The sequence below is a fragment of the Protopterus annectens genome, chromosome 11.part0 (genome assembly GCF_019279795.1).
Source record: "Protopterus annectens isolate FY-2018-M chromosome 11.part0, PAN1.0, whole genome shotgun sequence".
NCBI classification, from domain to species: Eukaryota; Metazoa; Chordata; order Ceratodontiformes; family Protopteridae; genus Protopterus; species Protopterus annectens.
Window position 1 is genome coordinate 726,964,632 of NC_056745.1, and position 20,904 is coordinate 726,985,535.

Consider the following 20,904-nt stretch of genomic DNA (forward strand, 5'->3'; position numbering starts at 1 on the left):
ATAAATGCAGGAATGAAAACGTGGTGGATGAAAGATAAATGCAGGGATGAAAATGTGGTGGATGCCTGTATTGTAATCATGTTTTGGTCTGTGATAGCATTAGGTTGAATAATTTACATTTTTTATACCTAATAGATTCACTTTTGATTTGAAAGAAGTGGTATATTGTGCCTGCTATATGCTCTGTGCCTGTTTTTACATTGAAAGATTGAAAGTAAATTGAAAAATTGAATTTATGAACATTTATATAAGATGAAAACATGAAAAGAAACTAATGCCTTATATACAGTAACCACATACAGGCTTATAGTGGTCATTTATTTAGGTTTTGTGTAGTAGAACAAGTGCAGATGAGTGATAGAGGGGACCTTGGTTGCTATATCTGGAAAGATGGGAACTGCATTGCCAATTGTCAACTAATGCAAATAATTGGCTTAGTCTGAATGAACAAACCTGTCTTTTGAAATTAAAAGCATTGGAGCATTGATTATAAAAATACTGGGATTTTTAGAACTTGGAAATATATTTTACAATAACAACAGTTTACAATATTTTCAAATATTTTTTTATAATAGTTACATATATGGTAACAGCTTTTATATTCATGTATATATGTATATAAGTTTCCTGTTTTCAGTAGTTACAATTATTTCAGTTTTTATGAATGAAGGTAAGAGGTGTGATGGTTTTTGGATATACTGCTTTAACTACAGTTGATTGCACTAGGGGGCTTGGCAGAATACATATATTTGATTTGTTATTTTAAAACAAGGAGTTTATTTAATTTGATGATGATGATTTTTGGTTATTTGATGATGTTCCTATGAAGGGACAAAATTGCTTATTAAAGTATTGGATTTGTAAAGGGTTTTACCTTTATTATTGTTTTTATAGGTTCATAGGTTCATAGGCTGATACTAGGCTATCTGCCCTAGGGAATTTATAAGCCTAGCCAGAGTGTGTTTGGCTTTCGCCACCCTTTTAGATTAGTTGACTGTGCCTCTGTATAGTGGGTCACAGAAGATAGCCCTTTTAAGGTTAGTTTACTGTGCCTCTGTCTAGTAGGGACACAGAAGAGATCCCAGGGTTAAACCTATGATCTCCCATCCACTCGTCAAGATTTCTCTTGAAGAGGGTCATTGAGGGGCTCTGCCTAACATGGATTGGGATTTTGTTCCAGAGTGAGGGGAGCCTCTGGGATATGAATCTGTCTCTCCAGCATGTCCTATTTATTTCTGTGCTGATGTTTAAGTCCCTGGAGCATGTAGCTCTAAAGGATTTGGATTTCCTGAGGTGGAGCATGTCCATTAATTCTGGTTTGGACATGGCTTTATACGTCAGGTACAGATTGCCTATGAGTAGGCGGTAAGCAACTGAGTAGAGCTGGAGTTTCTTTAGCCTAACTGCGTAGGGCATCTGTTTGAGTCCCTTGATCCTCTTGGTGAGGTACTTTTGGGGTCTTTCCAGTTGCTGCAGGTGTCGGGTAAGGTACATCCCAAATGGGGCATTGTATTCAATTATGGGCCTGATGAGTGATGAGTAGAGGGGCACAATGACCTCTCTTGATCTAGATGTGAACCCTTTTGTGATAAGGTGGGCTATATAGAAGGTCTTTCTAACCACTTTGGCAACGTGATTGTCAAAGGAGAGATTGCTATCTACTTGGGTCCCCAAATCCCTAATTACTTCTTCCGTATTTAATGGATTACCACCTATGTGGTAATTTGTGGACACTTTGTTTTTCCCAAAGGGGATGACTGCACTTTTTGGCATTTAGCTTTAGGCCATGGCTCTGGCACCAGTTATCCGTCTCTGTGAGACCCTTTTGGAGGATGCTTGTCTCAGTCGGTGAGTCAATTGTGGCACCCAGTTTGCAGTCATCTGCGAACTTGGTCAGCCATAGTCCTCCCATGTTAGCCTGTACCTCAGAGAAATATATACCAAACAAGAGAGGTCCCAGGATTGAGCCTTGTGGGACGCCACTTGTAACTGGTTTAGAGTCCGACATGGCACCTGCAATTCTGACCATGTGGGTTCTATCCCTGAGCCAGTTTGCAACCAATCTTGTGACATAGGGGTTGATATTTAAGCTGGTGAGCTTATTTATGATGCCCGAGTGGGGGTATTGTGTTGAAGGCTTTTGCGAGGTCCAGGTAGGCTGTATGGACTACCTTCCCTTCATCTATGGCCTTGGTGACTGTTTCAAAGAAGTCGACCAGGTTTAAAAGGCAAGATCTGCCCTTAACAAAGCCGAATTGGGTAGGATCCAGTGTTTGGAGGTTCCCAATGTCTTTGTTTATGAGTTCCATGATGATACGCTCCATAGCTTTGCAGACCAGGCTAGTCGGGCTTATAGGGCGATAGTTTCCGGGGTCCGTTGTGGCACCACCTTTGTGGAGTGGGACCACTGTTGCTGTACGCCATTCCTTGGGTACATATCCTGTAGTAAGGCTGAGATTGAACAATGACTTTATGTGAGGGTTCAGTTCTTCTTGGAGCTCATGTAAGATGCAGCCCGGGACACCGTCCGGTCCCACTGATGCTGTGTTTTTTGCTTTGGAGAGGGCAGCTCTCACCTGTGCATCTGTGATGTCAGGGAGGCTACACTCTGTTGGGATAGACATTTGCTCTTTTGGGGGGGAAGGGGGTGGAGAAGTTTACACTGAACCTGTCTGCCAGAATGTTGGCAATGTCTGTGGGTTCAGTGTATCTTTTGTCATTTTGCACTAACTCAGAGCATATCTGGGAGTTGCCACCCAGGTTCCTGACATAACTAAAGAAGGCCTTGTGATTATCTTTAGCATCTCGTGCAATTTTTCTTTTGAAGCTGGCCTTAGATAATTTTATGAGGGATCGTAGTTTCTTGCTAGTACTGATCAGAGATGCCTTCCCTTTTTGTGATTTTGCTCTATCATGTAGTAGCTTCCTCCTTCTGTTGTATAGCTTATTTATGGCTGGGGTCCACCAGACAGGTCTCCTGCCTTTGGAGGAGTGAGTCTTGGTTTTATTTGGGATAGCACGATCCATGCATTCCTGTAGGTGTCCATAGAATGCGTTTGTAAAGGATTCTGTGGTTTGGGCCATATTTTCCACTGGCCTGGGGGCTTTGAAGGATTCCACCTCGGTTTTGAGAAGTGTGAAGTTTGCTTTTGAGAAGTTCTTCACCGTGGTTTCCTTGGCTGGGGGTGGGGATGGGATGTGGATGTCCAGTGAGATTAATTTATGGTCAGATCTTACCAATGAGGGGTATACCTCTGGTATGGAACATAGAGTCCCCATGTTGGTGATGATCAGGTCCAATATGTTTTCCACTCTTGTGGGAGTGGTGACCAGTTGTTCCATAGCATTTGAGTTTATAAATTCTAGAAACCGTTAGGCGAGGGTGTTGGGGCTTGAGTAGTGCTCCCAGTTTATCTTTGGGTAGTTGAAGTCACCCAATATGATGGTGTTTGGAGAGACCTTCGTATTCTCCAGTGTTCTCAGGAAAGCTGAGTGGGGTTCCTGAGTTTGGTAGGGTGGTCTGTAGCAGGCTACAAACTGAAAGGCAGTTTTGCCCACTGTTAGTTGCACATGGATGATCTTCGATGCTTCGTGCAGTGCCACTAACCTGGAGGTGTGGGTATCTTTGATGAATATGTATACTCCCCCTCCTTTTGTGGTTCGGTCCGAGTTTTGTGGCCGAAAAGCATGGTATGAGGTATAACCTGGTAGTGCTGGGGTGCTCTCGGGGGCCTTGAACCAGGTTTCTGTTACTGCACAGATATCGATATTCTCCATACTGAGGAGAGCCTCGAGTGTGTGCATCTTGAGGTTTAGACTTCTGGCGTTGAGCAGCATTACCCTTAGTTTCTTTTTCCTTGTGTTGTCTATGGAGGTGGGTTTGTCTTTTGAGCCTTGCCTAAAAAAGGCACTATGGGGGTGGCAAGAGCCTTAGCCAATATTCGAAAGCCCAGGGGTGACAGGTGCAAGCCATCCCTAGCGAAGCAACGTGGCTTGTTGAGCATGTCATCTCAGGCTGACAGACACTGGATCCCCTTTGAATGACACCAATACTTTAGCCAATTGTTAAAATTGATCATTTTGTCTTTATACTGTGGCATCATTCTTGGTGAGGGTAAGATGCTACTCAAGGTCAGGGTCATACCGGCCTGGGCTACATGATCAGAGAGCTCCTCTATGTCTCTTTTCATGTATTCCAGGGAGGTACGTTTCAAGTCATTCACACCAGCATGGACAATGATGGAGTCATATTTGTAATTGCTTTGGAGTGACCTGAGTGCTTGTGTTATGTGGTGGATCCTGGCACCCGACAGGCAGCTTACAGTGACCTTCTCCTTGTTCAGCCTGGGGAGTGGGACATCAGTGTGTCTGACAATAGAGTCACCTATTACAAGTGTATTAGGTGTGTTGTTTAGCCTTAAGGGCTGTGAATGTGTGGCACACTGACTTTGTGAACTATGTGATACGTGGGTATTGTTGTGGGGTAGCAGTTGCTTGGATGTCTGCTTTGGAGATCTCTGCTGCTTGGGCAGATTTTTATTTAGAGCCTCAGAGTATGTTTTTGTGTGTTTATGTATTTGGTTTGCTGTTGTGATAGGTCTGTGTGAGACTGGATTTGTGGCGTGTGTGGTTACCTTCTCCTCCTGACTGACTGCGCCAGTACTGGGTTGAGAGAGCTCAGCCTCCAGTTTGGCTATATAGTTGCATCTCTCACATATATTTGAGCTTGTTGGGAGGAGGAGAGGGTGGTATGTGTACATAAGGCAGTTGTAACATTGCCTCAAGATTCCCAGATTCACCAGCTGGACTGGAGAGTAAACCAATAATTAATATTAAAGTTTCGGTTGACTCAACACCTTCACAATTTTACTATCTTGAGTGGTTCTCTCTTGAGCTATAGAGCCTTCTCTTTCAGTTTGTTTGTTTTTCTATATCTTCCTCCCCAGTGAAGTCTGACCACAAACTTGTTCCTTCTTTAAACTATCAGAATCTCTTACAGTTCAGTTTCACTAAATTTATGGACTATAAAATACCAACCTCACTGTACTCTATGATGAAATATCAAAATCAATTTATGACTGCACCACTCCTGACCTTGATATAGCAGCAAGCTTCAGAAAGGAACTCTACACCTATTTAGAAAAATGTATAGAGTTAGCCATCTCCAGCAGAACCAAGTATGATGGTGAATCACCCTGGTTGTTCACCATCATAAACTCTACAAAAGAAAGATCCAAAACTCCTCAAGGAAAACATCAAAATTATTAAAAAAAAATTAAAATTTCTTTCAGGTCAACTAATGGAGTTTATAAAATTAGGTTGGTCTCTGAAGCCAAAGATAATTATAAATCTTTCTTTAGCTATGTTTGGAAAGTAAGAAAGAATACCACACATTGTTCTTAACTTACTCATAATGATGCCTCCTATTCTGACACAATAAACATTGTCAATATTCATGCAAATAAATTTAGTGACAACTTTACCCCTGAAACTTACATCCAAATCCCAGAAATACTTAATTCCCTTACTCCCCCAGTTATCTCTTAAGATTATTTATTGAAAATGCTAATCAAGACAAAAATACTTCCTCCATGGGACCTGACAACATAACTGGTTGCTTAATTAATAGTGTTATATATGCCCTTGCAGTCCTACATTTAGCTACTGGTTTTGTTCCCGATGAGTGGTGCATCACAATAGTAGCCTTACAAATGACTCAGGTAATTACAGACCTATCGGCCTTACAAGCCTCATTTGGTATAACTGAGCTTACATAATGACATTGTATGACAATGGTTGGAACTAAACCTGAGTCTCCGATAAAGTGATCTGAAGTAATGCCCTGTGTATATTATTGTTTGCATCTTCAAAAGATGTGACTGCAACAACAATTTAGAAGGAAATAGCAAAGAAAGTCATCCAGCAGTATTACTTACTCATGAGAAGAACATTCATAAGATGAAATCCAACAGTCAAGCCCCCATTTGCAGTTGCTGAATCAGAAAAGATTTGCAATGACTCTTGCAGCTTATTCTTCTCATAGAAGTGACTTAGTGAACTGTGGTTTGTCCAAAAGGCAGGTTTAAGATGATCACTGACTGAGAATAAATCAGGAAAAAAAATTCAGGAAATGAAAGTTCATGAATTATGCATGGACCAAATTGTCCCTACTGTCTCCTATGTGGTTCTTTTGCTGTCTATGGTAAACTGAACTAAAGGTTAAAAAAAAAAAGAATCATAACAGATCTGTTAGTCACTTATCTTTAGGATGGTTTTGTATCTGTGAGCCAGAAACTGAACTTGCACAGTTTCATGAATATTGATCCACTGACAAGGTCATAAAAAAATGCCAAAGCATGCATGTCTACAGCTAGTGAGGTTTGGCTTTATTGGCCTGAGTGTGCTCATAAAGATTTAAAAAGTAAAAAGTTATAGGCATTCAGAAGTCATGTGGCTGAAACACTAGTATGTTCTTAAGGGGTCATTTGAAGCATCTACTACAGGATACTTAAGGTAGTAAACGATGAAGACTCTAGCTTGTCTGGGTGTTTCTTAGAGTTTTTACTGAATGGTTTGTCTGTGTGATCTTTTTACTTTTTGGAGACACTTGGGAAACATGAGGAAATTTGCCCTCTTCCCCACTCTAGTGCGCTCCTGCAGTTGGTATATTAAGTTAGGGGGTTGTGGGTGGGTTTGATATACTGCGATGTGTTTTTTTTTCAGTATTGGCCAAGTGTCTCCATTCCCTGTAAAAATAAATCAGTAATGTGTACATTCAGTTTTGTGAAGGTTCGGTGTTGTCATCTAGGTAAAATGAAATTCGGGTAAGTGTAAATTCGGTGTACAGAAGTAGGCCCATATATATATATATATATATATATATATATATATATATATATATATATATATATATATATATATATATATATATAGGTTACCATTACTACATCGACAGCCCATTCCATCAAAACCAAATTCACCGACTCGGCAGATCATCAACAATTGAAGAGCTGATATTTCCCACACGGTAAGTAACCATTTGGCCATCAACCATCAAAAACCACCAGCAAAACAAAGCCAACACCCTCTTAAAAAATATTTCAACTCCGAGAATGCACTGCCGCAGGGGTAAAGGAAAAATTCAGATTGATGGCCAAACGGTGACTTACTGTGTGCGAAATGTCAGCTCTTCAGTTGTCGACGAACTGCCGTGTCGGTGAAGTCGGTTTTGATGGAATGGGCTGTCGATGTAGTAATGGTAACCCATATATATATATATATATATATATATATATATATATATATATATATATATATATATATATATAGGCCTACTTCTGTACATCGAATTTACACTTACCCTTATATATATATATATATATATATATATATATATATATATATATATATGTGTGTGTGTGTGTGTGTGTGTGTGTGCATGTACACACACACACACACATACACACACATATGCACAACCCATAGTTATCTGATAACCTAATGACACAGACTTCCATTATACTTATTGCTCATGTCTGCGGATTGGTCTGCTGTACCAAATGCAGCAAAGTGCAGGATTCACTGGCACCACTAGGTCCATAGACAAGTCAGCGAGGCCTGATTTTCAGTGGAACAAAATATTGAAATAGCACAGTGACAAGTGATGTTCTGATAAACGTAAATGAAGGTAATATTAATGGGCAATAGGGATTGCTAAAAAACATCATCACAGAATCAGCAAACATTTATGTGAAAATAAAATACAAATCAAAACTATGAAAAAAAACCTGTCGTTCTTAAGTAAATTTAACAAAATTTGTGTAGTATTTAAAAAAAAAACATGTACATATAAAACAAGAAAGACTGACTACATTACTAAACCAGACAAAAAGGAAAGGCCCAAGCTGAGGGCATGCAACCAGTTCAATAAAGTGAATAACCTAAAAATCTGGACATGTCACTGAACAAAGAAAGACAAAATGATTAATATTAAATTTTTAGAATATAAATGGTTGGTACGTCAAAAAAACATGATAAAAAGAAGGCTTACTAAATGAATACTTATTTATGTTTAAAGAGGAAGACTAGAGAATATTTTCATTTCCAGTCAGTTAGTAGAAGTGGTCAGGAAAATGAGGTGGCCACTGCCCATTTGCAATGGAAATGGCCATGATAAAACTTCTGAAGGTAAGGCAATGAATAACTAATTGATTTATATCCTTGAATTCTAAGAAAGTTGAGGGAAGAACTGGTAATACAGTTAAGTAATATTTTCAACAACTCATCAGAAGAGAGTAAGATCACTCAAAACAAGCATAAAATAATTCCCTTTCACAGAAGCAGAAGTAAAACACAAAGACTATCAGTGTCTACCAAGTTTGCCCCTCAGTACATCATGGTTGCTCCTTTCAATTCTGTATAGTGGAGTAGGTACTAAGAGCTGGGTTTCGCTGATGCCCACTGCAAAGACAGAGACGTATTCCAGAAGAGGATTGTAGATCTGGGTACTTAGATTTCACACGACACTTGATGCTGTACCACACAATAAAACATAGTGAACAATATAGAGAGGTATGGAGTGAACCACATTATGGTATCATGGATAAAATACAACAAACAAAAGTATCTAGTAAGTCTTAGTAAGGAGAGTCTGCTTAGATAAAAGGCTGATTATCAATGTGCTGTCACAGGGATCAGTACTATCACCGATCCCAAGACTACTAAGTTACAAAAGTGACGAAAAAAGACTTGGCAGCATCTGAAAAACTCTCTAAAAGATGGGAGCTTAATGATGGGGAAGTAAAAATGTGTTTGGGCAGGAAGATCCTGAAAGTGACATACATAGCTGACAGGTAATTAGAAGCAACAACACAGAAATGACCCTGAGGGTACTGGTAACATCTAATGATCTAATAGCAAGCAAGCAAGCTGTGTGATTAGTCAACAAAGAAGGTAGATCACATACTTTTTTCCACTGCAAGACATACCCTCAGTAGAAAACAAGCACTTTTAGCTCTTTGTAAGCATCTGGGAAAGTACCATTAGGAATATGGTGTGCATTTCTGGAGGCCTCATTTTCAGCAGTTGTAGACATGAAACAGGAAGTGCAGTGTATTATGATGCTTGAACAATGATCATTTACTTGATTTATGGCTTCTGAGAACTTTACAGAAAAGATGCCTCATCAAAACAGATTAATTGTAATAGGGACTTTCTCCTTACCTCAATGGTTTGAAAATACTGCATGCAAGGGTACAAGGGTTGCACTCATATACCTCACAACTGTCCAGAACTTTGCAAAATAACTCTGATTTTGCCTCATGCATTGTAAAATGTTTGATTGACTGATACATCATTAAGAATTGTAGTCAGTCTATAATGCCAGAGATTACAGTTCAGAAAAAGCATGCTAATTGAAAACCTATTGTTTTTATTAACCTTTTAAGTGAATTATAATAATTTAAAACTTATCCTTGAGTTTGGACCTTTCTTTCCCAATTATTTTTGGCTTTGTCCAGAATTTTGAGCAAAAATGTTGAGAAGTATGGTGTGTGTGTGTGTGTGTGTGTGTGTGTGTGTGTGTGTGTGTGTGTGTGTGTGTGTGTGTGTGTGTGTGTGTGTAGCTGTGTGCATGCCTGCATGTATGTTTATATGTTAGTTTGTTGGGGGGGGGGGGTTGGCCTTCACAAAAACAACTTTCATGGTAGCATTTCATCAATTATTTTCACTTCTGTTTTATATGTAAAATCCACTGTACATTGCAATATATTTGCTTGATGACATTAAGTCTATTTGATCTGCCCATTTAAGTCCCTCAGGATTGGACTTTACCTCCATGATTACCTTTTTCCCTACCCTTTTTTATCTATGCAGTGCTCTTCTGAATGCCTACACTGATACTTTTTCCACCACCCTTTCTGGTAGTTCATTCCACAGGTCTAAAATCCACCCCATGGAAAAGCAGTTTCAGAGATCCAGGGAAGAGTTTCCCCATGGTATTTTTCTTGCATCTATTCTCATTTGCCTCTTCTAATGCTGCCATCCCTGTAGTATAAACCATCTCAGTTATTATGGCAATGTTAGCCATAAAGCTCTGCTTAACATAATTCCATTGTTCCATCCATGTTTTGACATTAACTGCTTCTTGAACTAAATGTTGTAACATATTCTCGCATATGTAAATATGTATATGTATTTGTTTTTAGCATAACCTTGTATCTGTAAATATGTTTTCTTCATTTCTTATGTGATCCTATTAACCTGTGCTGTGCCTGCAAATGGTTCATTGAGATCAATGCACTACCCTGGTAAACAAATATAGATAAATAAATTAATTAATCAATCAGTAAATTAATTAATTAAAAATATCTATCCCTTAATGTGCTAACTATTCATTATTCTATCCTTCTCTGTAAATCCTTGTTGGTCAGAATAACCCCTTTATATCAGTCTGCCATGATCTCATGCACCAATAACATGTTACCTGTGCCTTTTTTAGTTTTAAGTGAAAACTCCAGCTTCTCTAGCCTTTGGTCCTGTTCCTTCCTGTACATCATATTGATCTTTCTGGTAGTTTTCTTCTGGATTCCTTCCAGTGGCTTGATGTCCTATCCCTTAGATGGCCTCCAGAACTGCACACAGTACTCAATATGTTGTCTGACTAGGGCTGTGTATAGCAGAAGCATTACCTCTTTGCTTCTGGAATCTATTCCCATAAAGATACACCCTAGCATTCTGTTTGCTGCTCCTGCCTTCCCCTCACTCTGCTACTGGTCCACTAGTTCAGGTACATGAAACACCTATGGATCCTCTTCCTGTTCTTTTCCCATCAAGTCCATGCTCCCCAGCTAATAGTTCTGACCAGAGTTGTTTTGGCATATATAGTAGTTTCATTTGTTTGTGTTGGACTTCAATTCCTACCTTTCTGTCCTTTGCTTAGCCTTTCCAAATCTTTCTGTAGACAGTTCATCACATCCTCCAGTTCTGTACCTATATGTGTGTCATCTGCAAAGAATCCCTTTCTGTTCTTTATTCCATTTGATATGCCTGAGACAAACACACTGAAGAGTACTGGACTCAGGACAGACCCCTCCAGTACTCCAATGAGCTCTTTCCAAATTTCCAACAATATTCGTTTCAGCACAATCCTCTACATCCTACAGTTCGACCATACAGCTGGCCAGTCCTCAGTCTTGGTCTTGCCCAAAACCCTACAGTTTGCCTACATACATCTCAACTGCCCAGATTTTCACAGAATATCCAGATATTTTGCCTTAAATTTTTGGTCTGTTCCTCATAAAATGTGTACTTTTCTGGATTTTTGTGGCAAATCAGTGAGGATTGAATTTACTATATAATGATAGGCATTTGAGTTTCGGACCTCATATCCTCAGAACATGCATGGCAACCCAAGATCTTTTATCCTAGCAACTTCCTAAATTTCTAAGAGTAATATTTAAAATTTGACCCTATTTTTGAGGCTTTGTCCCCAATTATTTTTGGCTTTGTCCAGATTTTTTGTGCAAAGAAGTTGAGAGCTATGTTTGCCTATCAATCTCTGTTTGAGACTAATTTAATGGCCTTGATTAACTCCATATATAGGATGCTTTGGGTACTTCTCTGTTAAGTTCTCCTGTGACCCATTCATAAAGCTAGATAAGAGATGATTGACAGATCCTTCTGACCATGAACTCATGTTGTGGCTTCCCTGGAAACACTACCAGTCCTTCCCTCAGGAGTCTGTCTGTAACTTTCCATTCTGTTGCTGTCTTCTTAACAGGCGTATGCTTTTCCTGGTTGCTCCTCCATCATAGAAGGGTTCTTCACTTGCTGTCTTCCATGCTTCTAGCACTCTTGCCTTAGCCAGTGACCTGTTGAAGATCTCTATCAAAATTCTGCCAGAACAATTGCCAGATTTCTGAGGACTCTGAGTATTAGCCTATCGGTTACTTGTGCCTCATCCTCTCTAAAGGCAGTCAGTTCCTTCCCCTCCCTCTCTGACCTGATGCCTGCCTTGCATTGCCCATATTCTGAAGCAAAGCATTCATGCAGTACTCCTGGTTTACTGAGTTTTCTGTCACCTCCTTTCCATTTTTGGTCAGCCTGGCCAGTTTTTTTTTTCTTTCCTGCTATATACCTAAAAAGCCTGTGTTTTCCTTCTTGATCCTTTCTGCTAACTCATTTTTAACTTTTACCTTAGCTACCTTCACAACTTTTGTTGTCTTACTGCTAACCTCCTTGTTTTTCTCCAGCCATCCATTTGACCTCTTGTAGGCCCTATCTTTGACCTAAATGCCAACCTTATATACCTATGTAGCGACATCAGCTTTTTCCTTTTTTTCTTTTGCCTTTTCTTCACACTCTCATCCACAGCTCTGAATAATACATCACTGATGTATTCCCACAGTTTATTTATTCCCTTAATTTGGTTCCATTCTCCTGATTCAACATTGGCTCACTCACATGGAATACTCCATTCTTTTAGAAATCTCACACCATTGGCTTTGCATTTCCATTATTACACTTCTCACCTACTGTAAGCCATACAGTGGCATGATCAATTTTGGCTAAGACTGCTTTAAAATGGGCAACCATGACACTATCTGCACTGAGTAGGATCCTGTCCAGAGCTCTATCCTTTCAGGTAAAGTTCTACTTCAGTTGCTGAATCCCCCATCATCCAAGATATCAGTTAGTCCATTCTCCTTCTCTATCTGGATCTCAGAATCTCCATGTATGTTCTTTACAAATTTAGATCCCTAATAAATACTACCCTCTTGTTCATACCACACTACTTTGGCCTTTCCCCCAGTCAGTTCTCCTTCTCCCATTATATGTCTGGGGCATAACACACAGTATCAATAACCATCTGTGTCTCCCCTTCCTCTATCCAGCAGCTAGAAAACTTAACCTAGATGCTGACCCTGTCCTCTCCCTTGCTCCATTATTGGATTGTTGTTCATCCTACCTGACCTCACTTTTGTTCACCTCCATGTCTCCCTTCCTTGCCTTTCTTGAACAACTTTTGCTCAGGCACCTCTATTTTGCACTCCAGCTTCTCATTGAACTGTGTTTCTGGGATACTGTATATATCCCCTCTGCTCTACTGTGTCAGTGTTTTAGCCCCTATCCATTTACCTCCCCAGATTTCTTTTACTATCCAATCACACTTTGTCACCTTTATCTGTTCTCATTTCATTTTCATTCTGTCTAATGCCTAAACAGTTGAAATATGCATGAGCCAAACATCTCGTAGTCAGAAATGTAGAGGAGGCTAGAAAAATGATATGTTGTCTTCATCAGAAGTTATATCCAGGTATACTACAGGATCCTAATAAATACTCTAACTGAAGAACATATCATAGTAGCTATATGGTAAACGTATAAGTACTACAAAGGTATGTATGGAAAAGACAGTTATACAAATACAAGTGGAAACAGATTTATGATTCAAGATAGAAGCTTCATGGGAGATACAAGGAGGCATTTCTTATGAAGAGGGCGGTGAATGATTGGAACAACCTCTCTTAGCAGATAGCGGCATCAGGAAAAATGAAGGAATTCAGAAATGCACAAGTGTGACATAAGGCAATTCTTACACTGAGTGGAAGAATGAAAGGAATAAGCAGCTGACCATGTGGAATCCTCATGTTATTCTGGAGGTGAGTAAACTGACAAGCCAGGTGGGAGAACCAATTCTTATTTGGCAATGAAATCTCTATTAATGTCTGAAAACATGTCTGCATTGTGTATTACTTTTTAGCATATCCATGTCTTGATATGAGTGTTTTTTTTCATAACCTAGCAGGGAAAATGTGGCCATAGGATTCATTTCTGTTTGCTGAATTAATTTTATAATGCATCTGAAGAAGCCAACATTTGCTTTCTCTTTCTTTTTTAGGAACTGATAACGACTTTATATATTGGATTTTTGGGACTCATTTTTTCCTCATACTTTGTGTACTTGGCTGAAAAAGATGTAGTTGATGAAGAAGGAAAGACAGGATTTTCAAGCTATGCAGATGCCCTATGGTGGGGTGTGGTAAGTAAACACATGACATATTTGCACTTCTGCAATATAAAGTATTGTATACTGCTTTGCCTCCTCTCTAAAGTAAGGCTTCAGAACAAAGAGAAAATTAATTGAGAAAGAAGAACTTATTAAACGAAGACAAGAATTATATATTTTTTCAAAATGTGGTCCAAGCAAGAATTACTGCAGATAGCATAACTTGATATGTAAAAATATACTAAACGGGTGATTGGGTTGTTGAATGTATTCAAAACACCACAAAAATTCTATCAAAAGTATATCAGATAAAGCTAGGCAGGAATATTTTCTAAACCACACATACAGGTTTGTTCCAATGATTGTAGTCATGGTTATGGCAGTTGTTTTAAATAAGCCTGACAAAGTTACATAAGGATAAAGTAATGGTCAGTCTATTGTATTACAAGGAGATATTCTTTCTTTTTCCTGTTTCTTAGATATGCACACCAAAGTAATGCACTTTGTCAAACCTTAGTTTCTCAATGCCTGTATTCTCAGATGGATGGATGCTAGAATGCTGATTAGACAAAACGTCAGTGTTCGTAACATCAATTGTACATTACTGAAGCATTACAACATTGAAGTGCCACAAAGTCAAACAACTAACGATAGAAAATCTCACAGTTCAAGTACGTATTTATGTGAGATCTTGGTACAGCTCGGGTTGGGGTTTTGCCCATTCTCAGCTGTAGTGCAGTCTCTGAGTTGGTATATATAAGTAGCAGAGAGCATGGGGGGGTGCAGTTGGGCTTGTCCCTTTGCAAAAACATGCTGTTGATGTTTTGACATTTAGCTTTGTGGCACCCCAGTTGTGCTGCTTCTATAATGTGGGATCAGTGTTATAACATCAACTTTTTAGCTAGTCAATGTTCTAATTATACAACCTTTTCACATATGACTTTCCTCCCATCTGTCAAGAAATTTACTTTTTAACAAATGAGACACCAGTGTTTTGTTTACAAAACCACAATTAACAATGGCCAATGTTCATAATTATTTGTCCTGTATGCAGGATGACAGCAATCTTTCTTACATACTTTTGCAAAATTGCACTGATTCATAGACCTCCCCTTTCTGCCTAGAACCACTACTGTGTACTTTAGGCAGCAAGGTTCACATGCTAATGTGATAGCTGTAAGAAGGATTCTGTGTAAAGGACCATGCTTTCAAGCTGCCTAGTAAGAGATCTTGTGAAGTACAACATTCATTGATATTCAAGGTGTGCTACTGCTGTGTATGGCAGGGTTCCAAAAGTATTAGTGTGTGCAGCACTCTTACTGCACAGAGCAGTATCGTTCAGTAGTGGTTCTGTGTACAGGACGTTTCAGAGATGCTTTACCATATAGAAATAGTTATTGTGGATAGATCATGCTGATTCTCAGTGGGAGTGTATAAGTGCATGTGTGGTTAAACTCTGTGATTGTACTGGGGCAGTGTGTGACTAGGTTTGTGAAGGATTGTGCATGATTGGCTAGTGCTGTGCTACATAGTAGTGCAGGGGGTAAGTGCTTTGCATAGTTAGCATGATTCATAGTTATGCAAATCCCCAGAAAGGGAGATGTTGCCCTTTTGGGAATGTGGAGGACTTTGAGTCAATAAATGGCACTGCAGAGCAATTTGGCTAATTGGTGCAGGGTGAGCTGTATGGTAGCACCACTTTCTATGATACCATAGCAAATTAGAGTTAGAATACTTTATTAAGGGGAAGGGGTTTGCAGAGATCATTATTCTATAAAGCACACACAGTACACAATGCTCATTTGCTTATAGATCTACTGGAAACCTCCAATATTTATAAAGGACTGAATAAAGATATAAAAAGAAGTACTGTGATCAGACTCTTTTCCTCTCCCACAAGCAAGAAGGATAATCAAGAAGAAACATCTCAGTTTGATACAGGAAAGAATAAACCCCAATAGCTATGTTTCAGGGGTAATTATGCACTTTTTGGCTTTTTGACCCTAGCAGGTCATATTAGGCTACTCTTATTTTTGCCTAAACAAAAAGGATCCCTCCAGTTCATCTAGCTTTCTATAAGGCACAAAACAGGAAAACAGAATGAAGGAGATAAGAAAGCATTATGACAGATTCATAACCATGTTTGAAATAGAAAAAAAAAACATGAAAATATGTCATTGACAAAAACCTCAAAAATATGCTACTAACTTTAATTTGAAAAATAAAAATTAAGACAACCAAAATAAACTTTAAGGATTAATTACCAAGGTAAAACATAAGCCATTTTATAAGTATACATTTAGTGTAAATGATTTTTAAAGCTGTTTAGCTCAGAATTCAACAGCAGTGAAGAAGACAGCCATGTAAGTAATAAGGCTGACACTATAGTACAACAAATGTAAAGAGAAGATGTCTGTAGTGATTTCAGAAGTTTGGCACAAGCTCTGTGGAGCCAAATGATATTCAAGGACTGCGCTACAGGTGACAGGTTTGAAATTCCATGAGTGTCAACTCCTTGAATCACAAGACACTGAGGAGCAACATTATAATGTTTCTTTAGGACATTACTACTAGTGCAGCTTTTTCTTCCTTTCTTGGTTGTGATGGTTACCACAGAGTCATTGGTCATTGGTATATATGAGCCCAAGGGATATGAGAGCTTGCTTCCCACATGGACAGTGCAGGGTCCTTGATCCCACAACAAACATGCATAAACTCTGAATTTGTGACCTTTTGGTGTTTGAGGCAATTGTGTTCAGCAATATGGTTCCTCTGTGTCTAGTGACACAGGGTTTGATAGTAGAACCATACTGTATTGAATTATTAAGTGAATTTAAGAATAAAACCATCAAATCCATTGACATTCTGTTTAATAAGTGATTGCTGAGAAGCAGGGTCCATGATATTTGGAAAAAGAATCTGGTAGTCCAAATACAAAAACAAGATTATTTAAAATCTGATCTAGGAAATTTAATATCAGTAAGTGTAATACATATGGATGGATGGATAGATAGAAAGAACTGTGAGTACCTAATTAAAAAAAATAAATGTGTGGTTCAATAATTCTAAACCATGAGTACTGTGTGTTCAGGGGTCATACTTTCAGAACCTAGTGGTATTTTATGAGCAACTATTTGATTAATTGCAGCAAAGGCTAACAGTTTCTACAGTTTATTCTTGCTTAGCAAAAAAAATATATATATTCCACACCACACTCTGCCATTTTACTAGTTTGTCAAACATAAGTGCAAACATTAAAACAGTTAAATAGGTATGTAAATAAATCTCAGGGCTAGGGCTAAGTCAATGAGATCAATGAATCAGGAAACTCAAAATCCAAAAACAAAAGAAATGGATCTCAGTGCCAAAGTTATACCTTTCAAAAAGACTTTAATAATACTTGCAAAGCTTTTGGGAGAAACCCTTCAACAGTGCATAAAATCACATGTTTAAAATGGAAGTTTTATAGACAGCATATGACCCCAACAGCCAATAAAAAACATTTATTGTTATATCACTTAACTTAAAAAAAAAACAAAAAGACAGTACCATATAAACAGATATAAGCACACTAATACATAATTTCTAAATATTAATAAGACCATTAAGCAGCCATTTCAGTTTCATTTGTCGACTTTTTAAAACAGGTTTCAGACTAAGAGATGCATTTAATCTAGGCTTTCTGTCAGCTTGTAGCCTTAAAATCCAACGATGTTCTGCAACTTCTGTAGCATTCAAAAAAAATTGCCCCCCTTACCTTGGGGAGAATCTTTTGTATCACCAGAAACTTAAAAGTGTGTGGTGAACCAGTTTCTTTAACATGTTTAACTAGAGAGTTAATCATTACACCTCTTCTAATGTCTGATAAATGCTCTGATATTCTTTCTTTAAACCTCATCTTACATTTGCCTACATAAAAACTCTGACAGACAACACAGACAGCTACTTAATTAAACTAAATTCACAGTATTACATGTGGCAAACATTTAAACTCAAAAGGCTTTTTAGTTTGAGGATGTTCACAGTATCCAATTCCAAATATTTACAAAAGGTGCAATTATAGCACAGAAAGGTACCTTTATTTTTAACTCCCACAGACTCAAAGGTTTACCATTCATTTCTCTATAACATATCTTTCGTTTTAAATTTTGGCATTTTTACAAGCAAAGCTAGGAGTCTTGCCAATTAACTTATTCAGCTCTGACATACTGGTCAAAATGTTCCAATTATTTCTACTGACAACCTGGGTTAAATGCATCTGTTAGTCTGAAACCTGTCGACAAATGAAAGTGAAGTGACTGTTTAATTGTCTTATTAATAATTAGAAATGATTATGTATTAGTGTGCTTATATCTGTTTATATGGTTCTGTCTTTTTTCATTGTTTTAATCGACGTAACAGGAAATGTTCTTTATTGGCTCTTGGGGTCATGTGCTGTCTATAAAACTTCCATCTTAAATGTGATTTTATACACTGATGAAGGGTCTCTCCCGAAAGCTTTTCATGTTTTATTAAAGTAGTTTGTAAAACTTATAACTTTAAAGGGTTTTCACCTCAAAAGATAAACACAGGGCGTAGTTCCAGGACAATAAAGGCTGTCTTCCACAAATGTAAAGGCTTTCTTCCACAAGTGTTACGTAATGTCAAGCCCGTTCCACTAATATTCCAAGGATTAAATCCAAAATGTTGTAATAAAACACTTTAATTAAAATAAAATAAAACAGCAAAAATACGACTTCCATCTTCTGCGTGGAGACATGCGTGAAAGGTTGTGCATCAGGGCTGGTAACTCAGCATGTAAAAATCAACTACCAATCATTGGCGGACCGGAGTTCCGCTGTGGCAACCCCTAACCGGGAAAAGCCGAAAGACACAACACACACATATATATATATATATATATATATATATATAAGTTTGTGTGTGTGTGTGTGTGTGTGTGTGTGTGTGTGTGTGTGTGTGTGTGTGTGTGTCTGTTGGTTTATGTATGTCTGTGTGTATCAATTTCTTTTAATTTTAATGGGCTGAAGACACAAAAGCACTTACCATATGCTCATTTTATTTTTACATAAATTAGTTTTTTACATATTGTAGCTTTATTTACTAATTAGTGCATTAATTCATACCATATATTTATTTTCTGATTTGTATTACTTGATTATATGTATTTTTCCATTGATTTTTATTGGATTAAAAACACAAAAGCACTTACTATATATACATATTTTGTTTTTAAATAAAGGAATTGTTTACATTTATGGCCCTTATTTATTACTTTATTTGCTGCTGCATTAATTTACACCATGTGGAAGTTCTTTTGACTTTGTTGTTTTATACATACTGGTCATTTTCCAGTGATATGTGTTTTAATAAAGGTATATATGCAGTACTCTAGTAACAATTCAGTGTACATCTATGCCAGTGACCAGAGTGGAATCCCTTTTAACTATGCATCCCATAACAGATAATTACTTATATTGAAATCCCTGTGAAATATTATGAACTGTGTTGATAGATGACAGCAGTCTTTACCTCCAGATATACCGAGTATATAGTCTTTATTTGCATATGAAAGGATCTTTTAGTAGAGGCAATCAGGGTCTTTTCTTTGGATGAAACAGTTTTTATAAAAAGGCACATCTGCCCTTTTGGTACTAAATACAAGGTCTACAGGACTCTGAACAGTTTTAGAAATCTGCTTTATTAAGAGTTCTGAAATATCAGCTTTACTCATTTCTTCCAGTGGTTTACAAATTCTAAAAGTTGTTGCAGGTCCATCTGTTTTGTCTCTTTAATCAGGATAGTATTCAGTTAATGAATAATGAAATTATTTCAGATTTTGTTCCATGAATTGATATTATTTCATGTGCATAGTGGGTCTTAATACCTGTCAAGTCATCATTTTAGTGTGTTTCAAGTCTTGAGTTTGGATTATTGGTTGGAAGAATATAACTTCTGTATGAAGGTATTGGGTGGAATTTATTATTTTAGTGATGTCCCAAACAGGTGATACCTAGAAGTAAACACATCTGCCTGGATGGCAAAGAGTATTTGTGAGATGTTTGCAATGAATACTGAGTCATGCCACCATTTTGGTGATACTTAAAAGTGAATTTCTTCCTACAGCAACACTATAGCACTTGGCAGATCAGGCACATAGATGAGCATACTCACTCTGCCTTCTTCTCCTGTACCTTGCTCTTCCTATGTCTTGTGGTAACCAGTGCAGAACACACCATTACATCAGCTTTTCTGGACTAGATTTTGTCTATGCAGCTACCTTCGCTGCTCTAGAAGACATATTTATTCCATGCCTTTTGTGCCTTCTAATTGTATAGACACATCTAGCTGTCATATACACAGCACCTGCACTCATCTGAATACATAGTCTATGAAGTGCTAAACTGCTGGAATCAGACACATTTCTGAATCACTCTTATCTATCAATATTAAGTCAACATAACTCAGCTGCACACTGTGTGTCACACTTGGGTATTAAATAAGTCAACTACACACCATACATCACACTTTAAAAGTGTATACGTTTTTTTCCTATAGTTACTCTTAGTTTTGTGGGTAACCTTAATCATATATGCTATCTCCCCAGCATACCAGAAGCAGGGTAGAGGGTGCCTTAGCTGCTACACTAACAAATATATAAGTAATAGACAGAATATTTGTCTGCTACTACATGATGCAAGGGCCACAGAGTTAAGGTCACAGCTTATTTTGCATAATCTTAGTAGGCCCTGCATTTTGTCAGTGCAATGAGTGATGATGAATATGCACAAATACAACAGTGAAGCAGAAAAGGAGCATTAGGTCACATTGCTCAACAGGTTATATGTGCAACTTGCATGTGATTAACTCTATACCTAGAGGGGCAATGGGATATA

The 20,904-nt window shown here is 38.0% G+C and overlaps 1 protein-coding gene across 1 annotated transcript in view; it reads left to right on the forward strand.

Annotated features, from left to right (window-relative positions):
* The window catches only part of LOC122814989 (potassium voltage-gated channel subfamily KQT member 1-like), a 1,169,537-nt gene that overhangs the window by 667,669 nt on the left and 480,964 nt on the right, over positions 1-20,904 (forward strand). Inside the window, exon 5 of the mRNA XM_044087244.1 lies at positions 13,901-14,041. Coding sequence (XP_043943179.1) covers positions 13,901-14,041 — 141 coding nt within the window. The remainder of the gene's footprint in view (positions 1-13,900; positions 14,042-20,904) is intronic.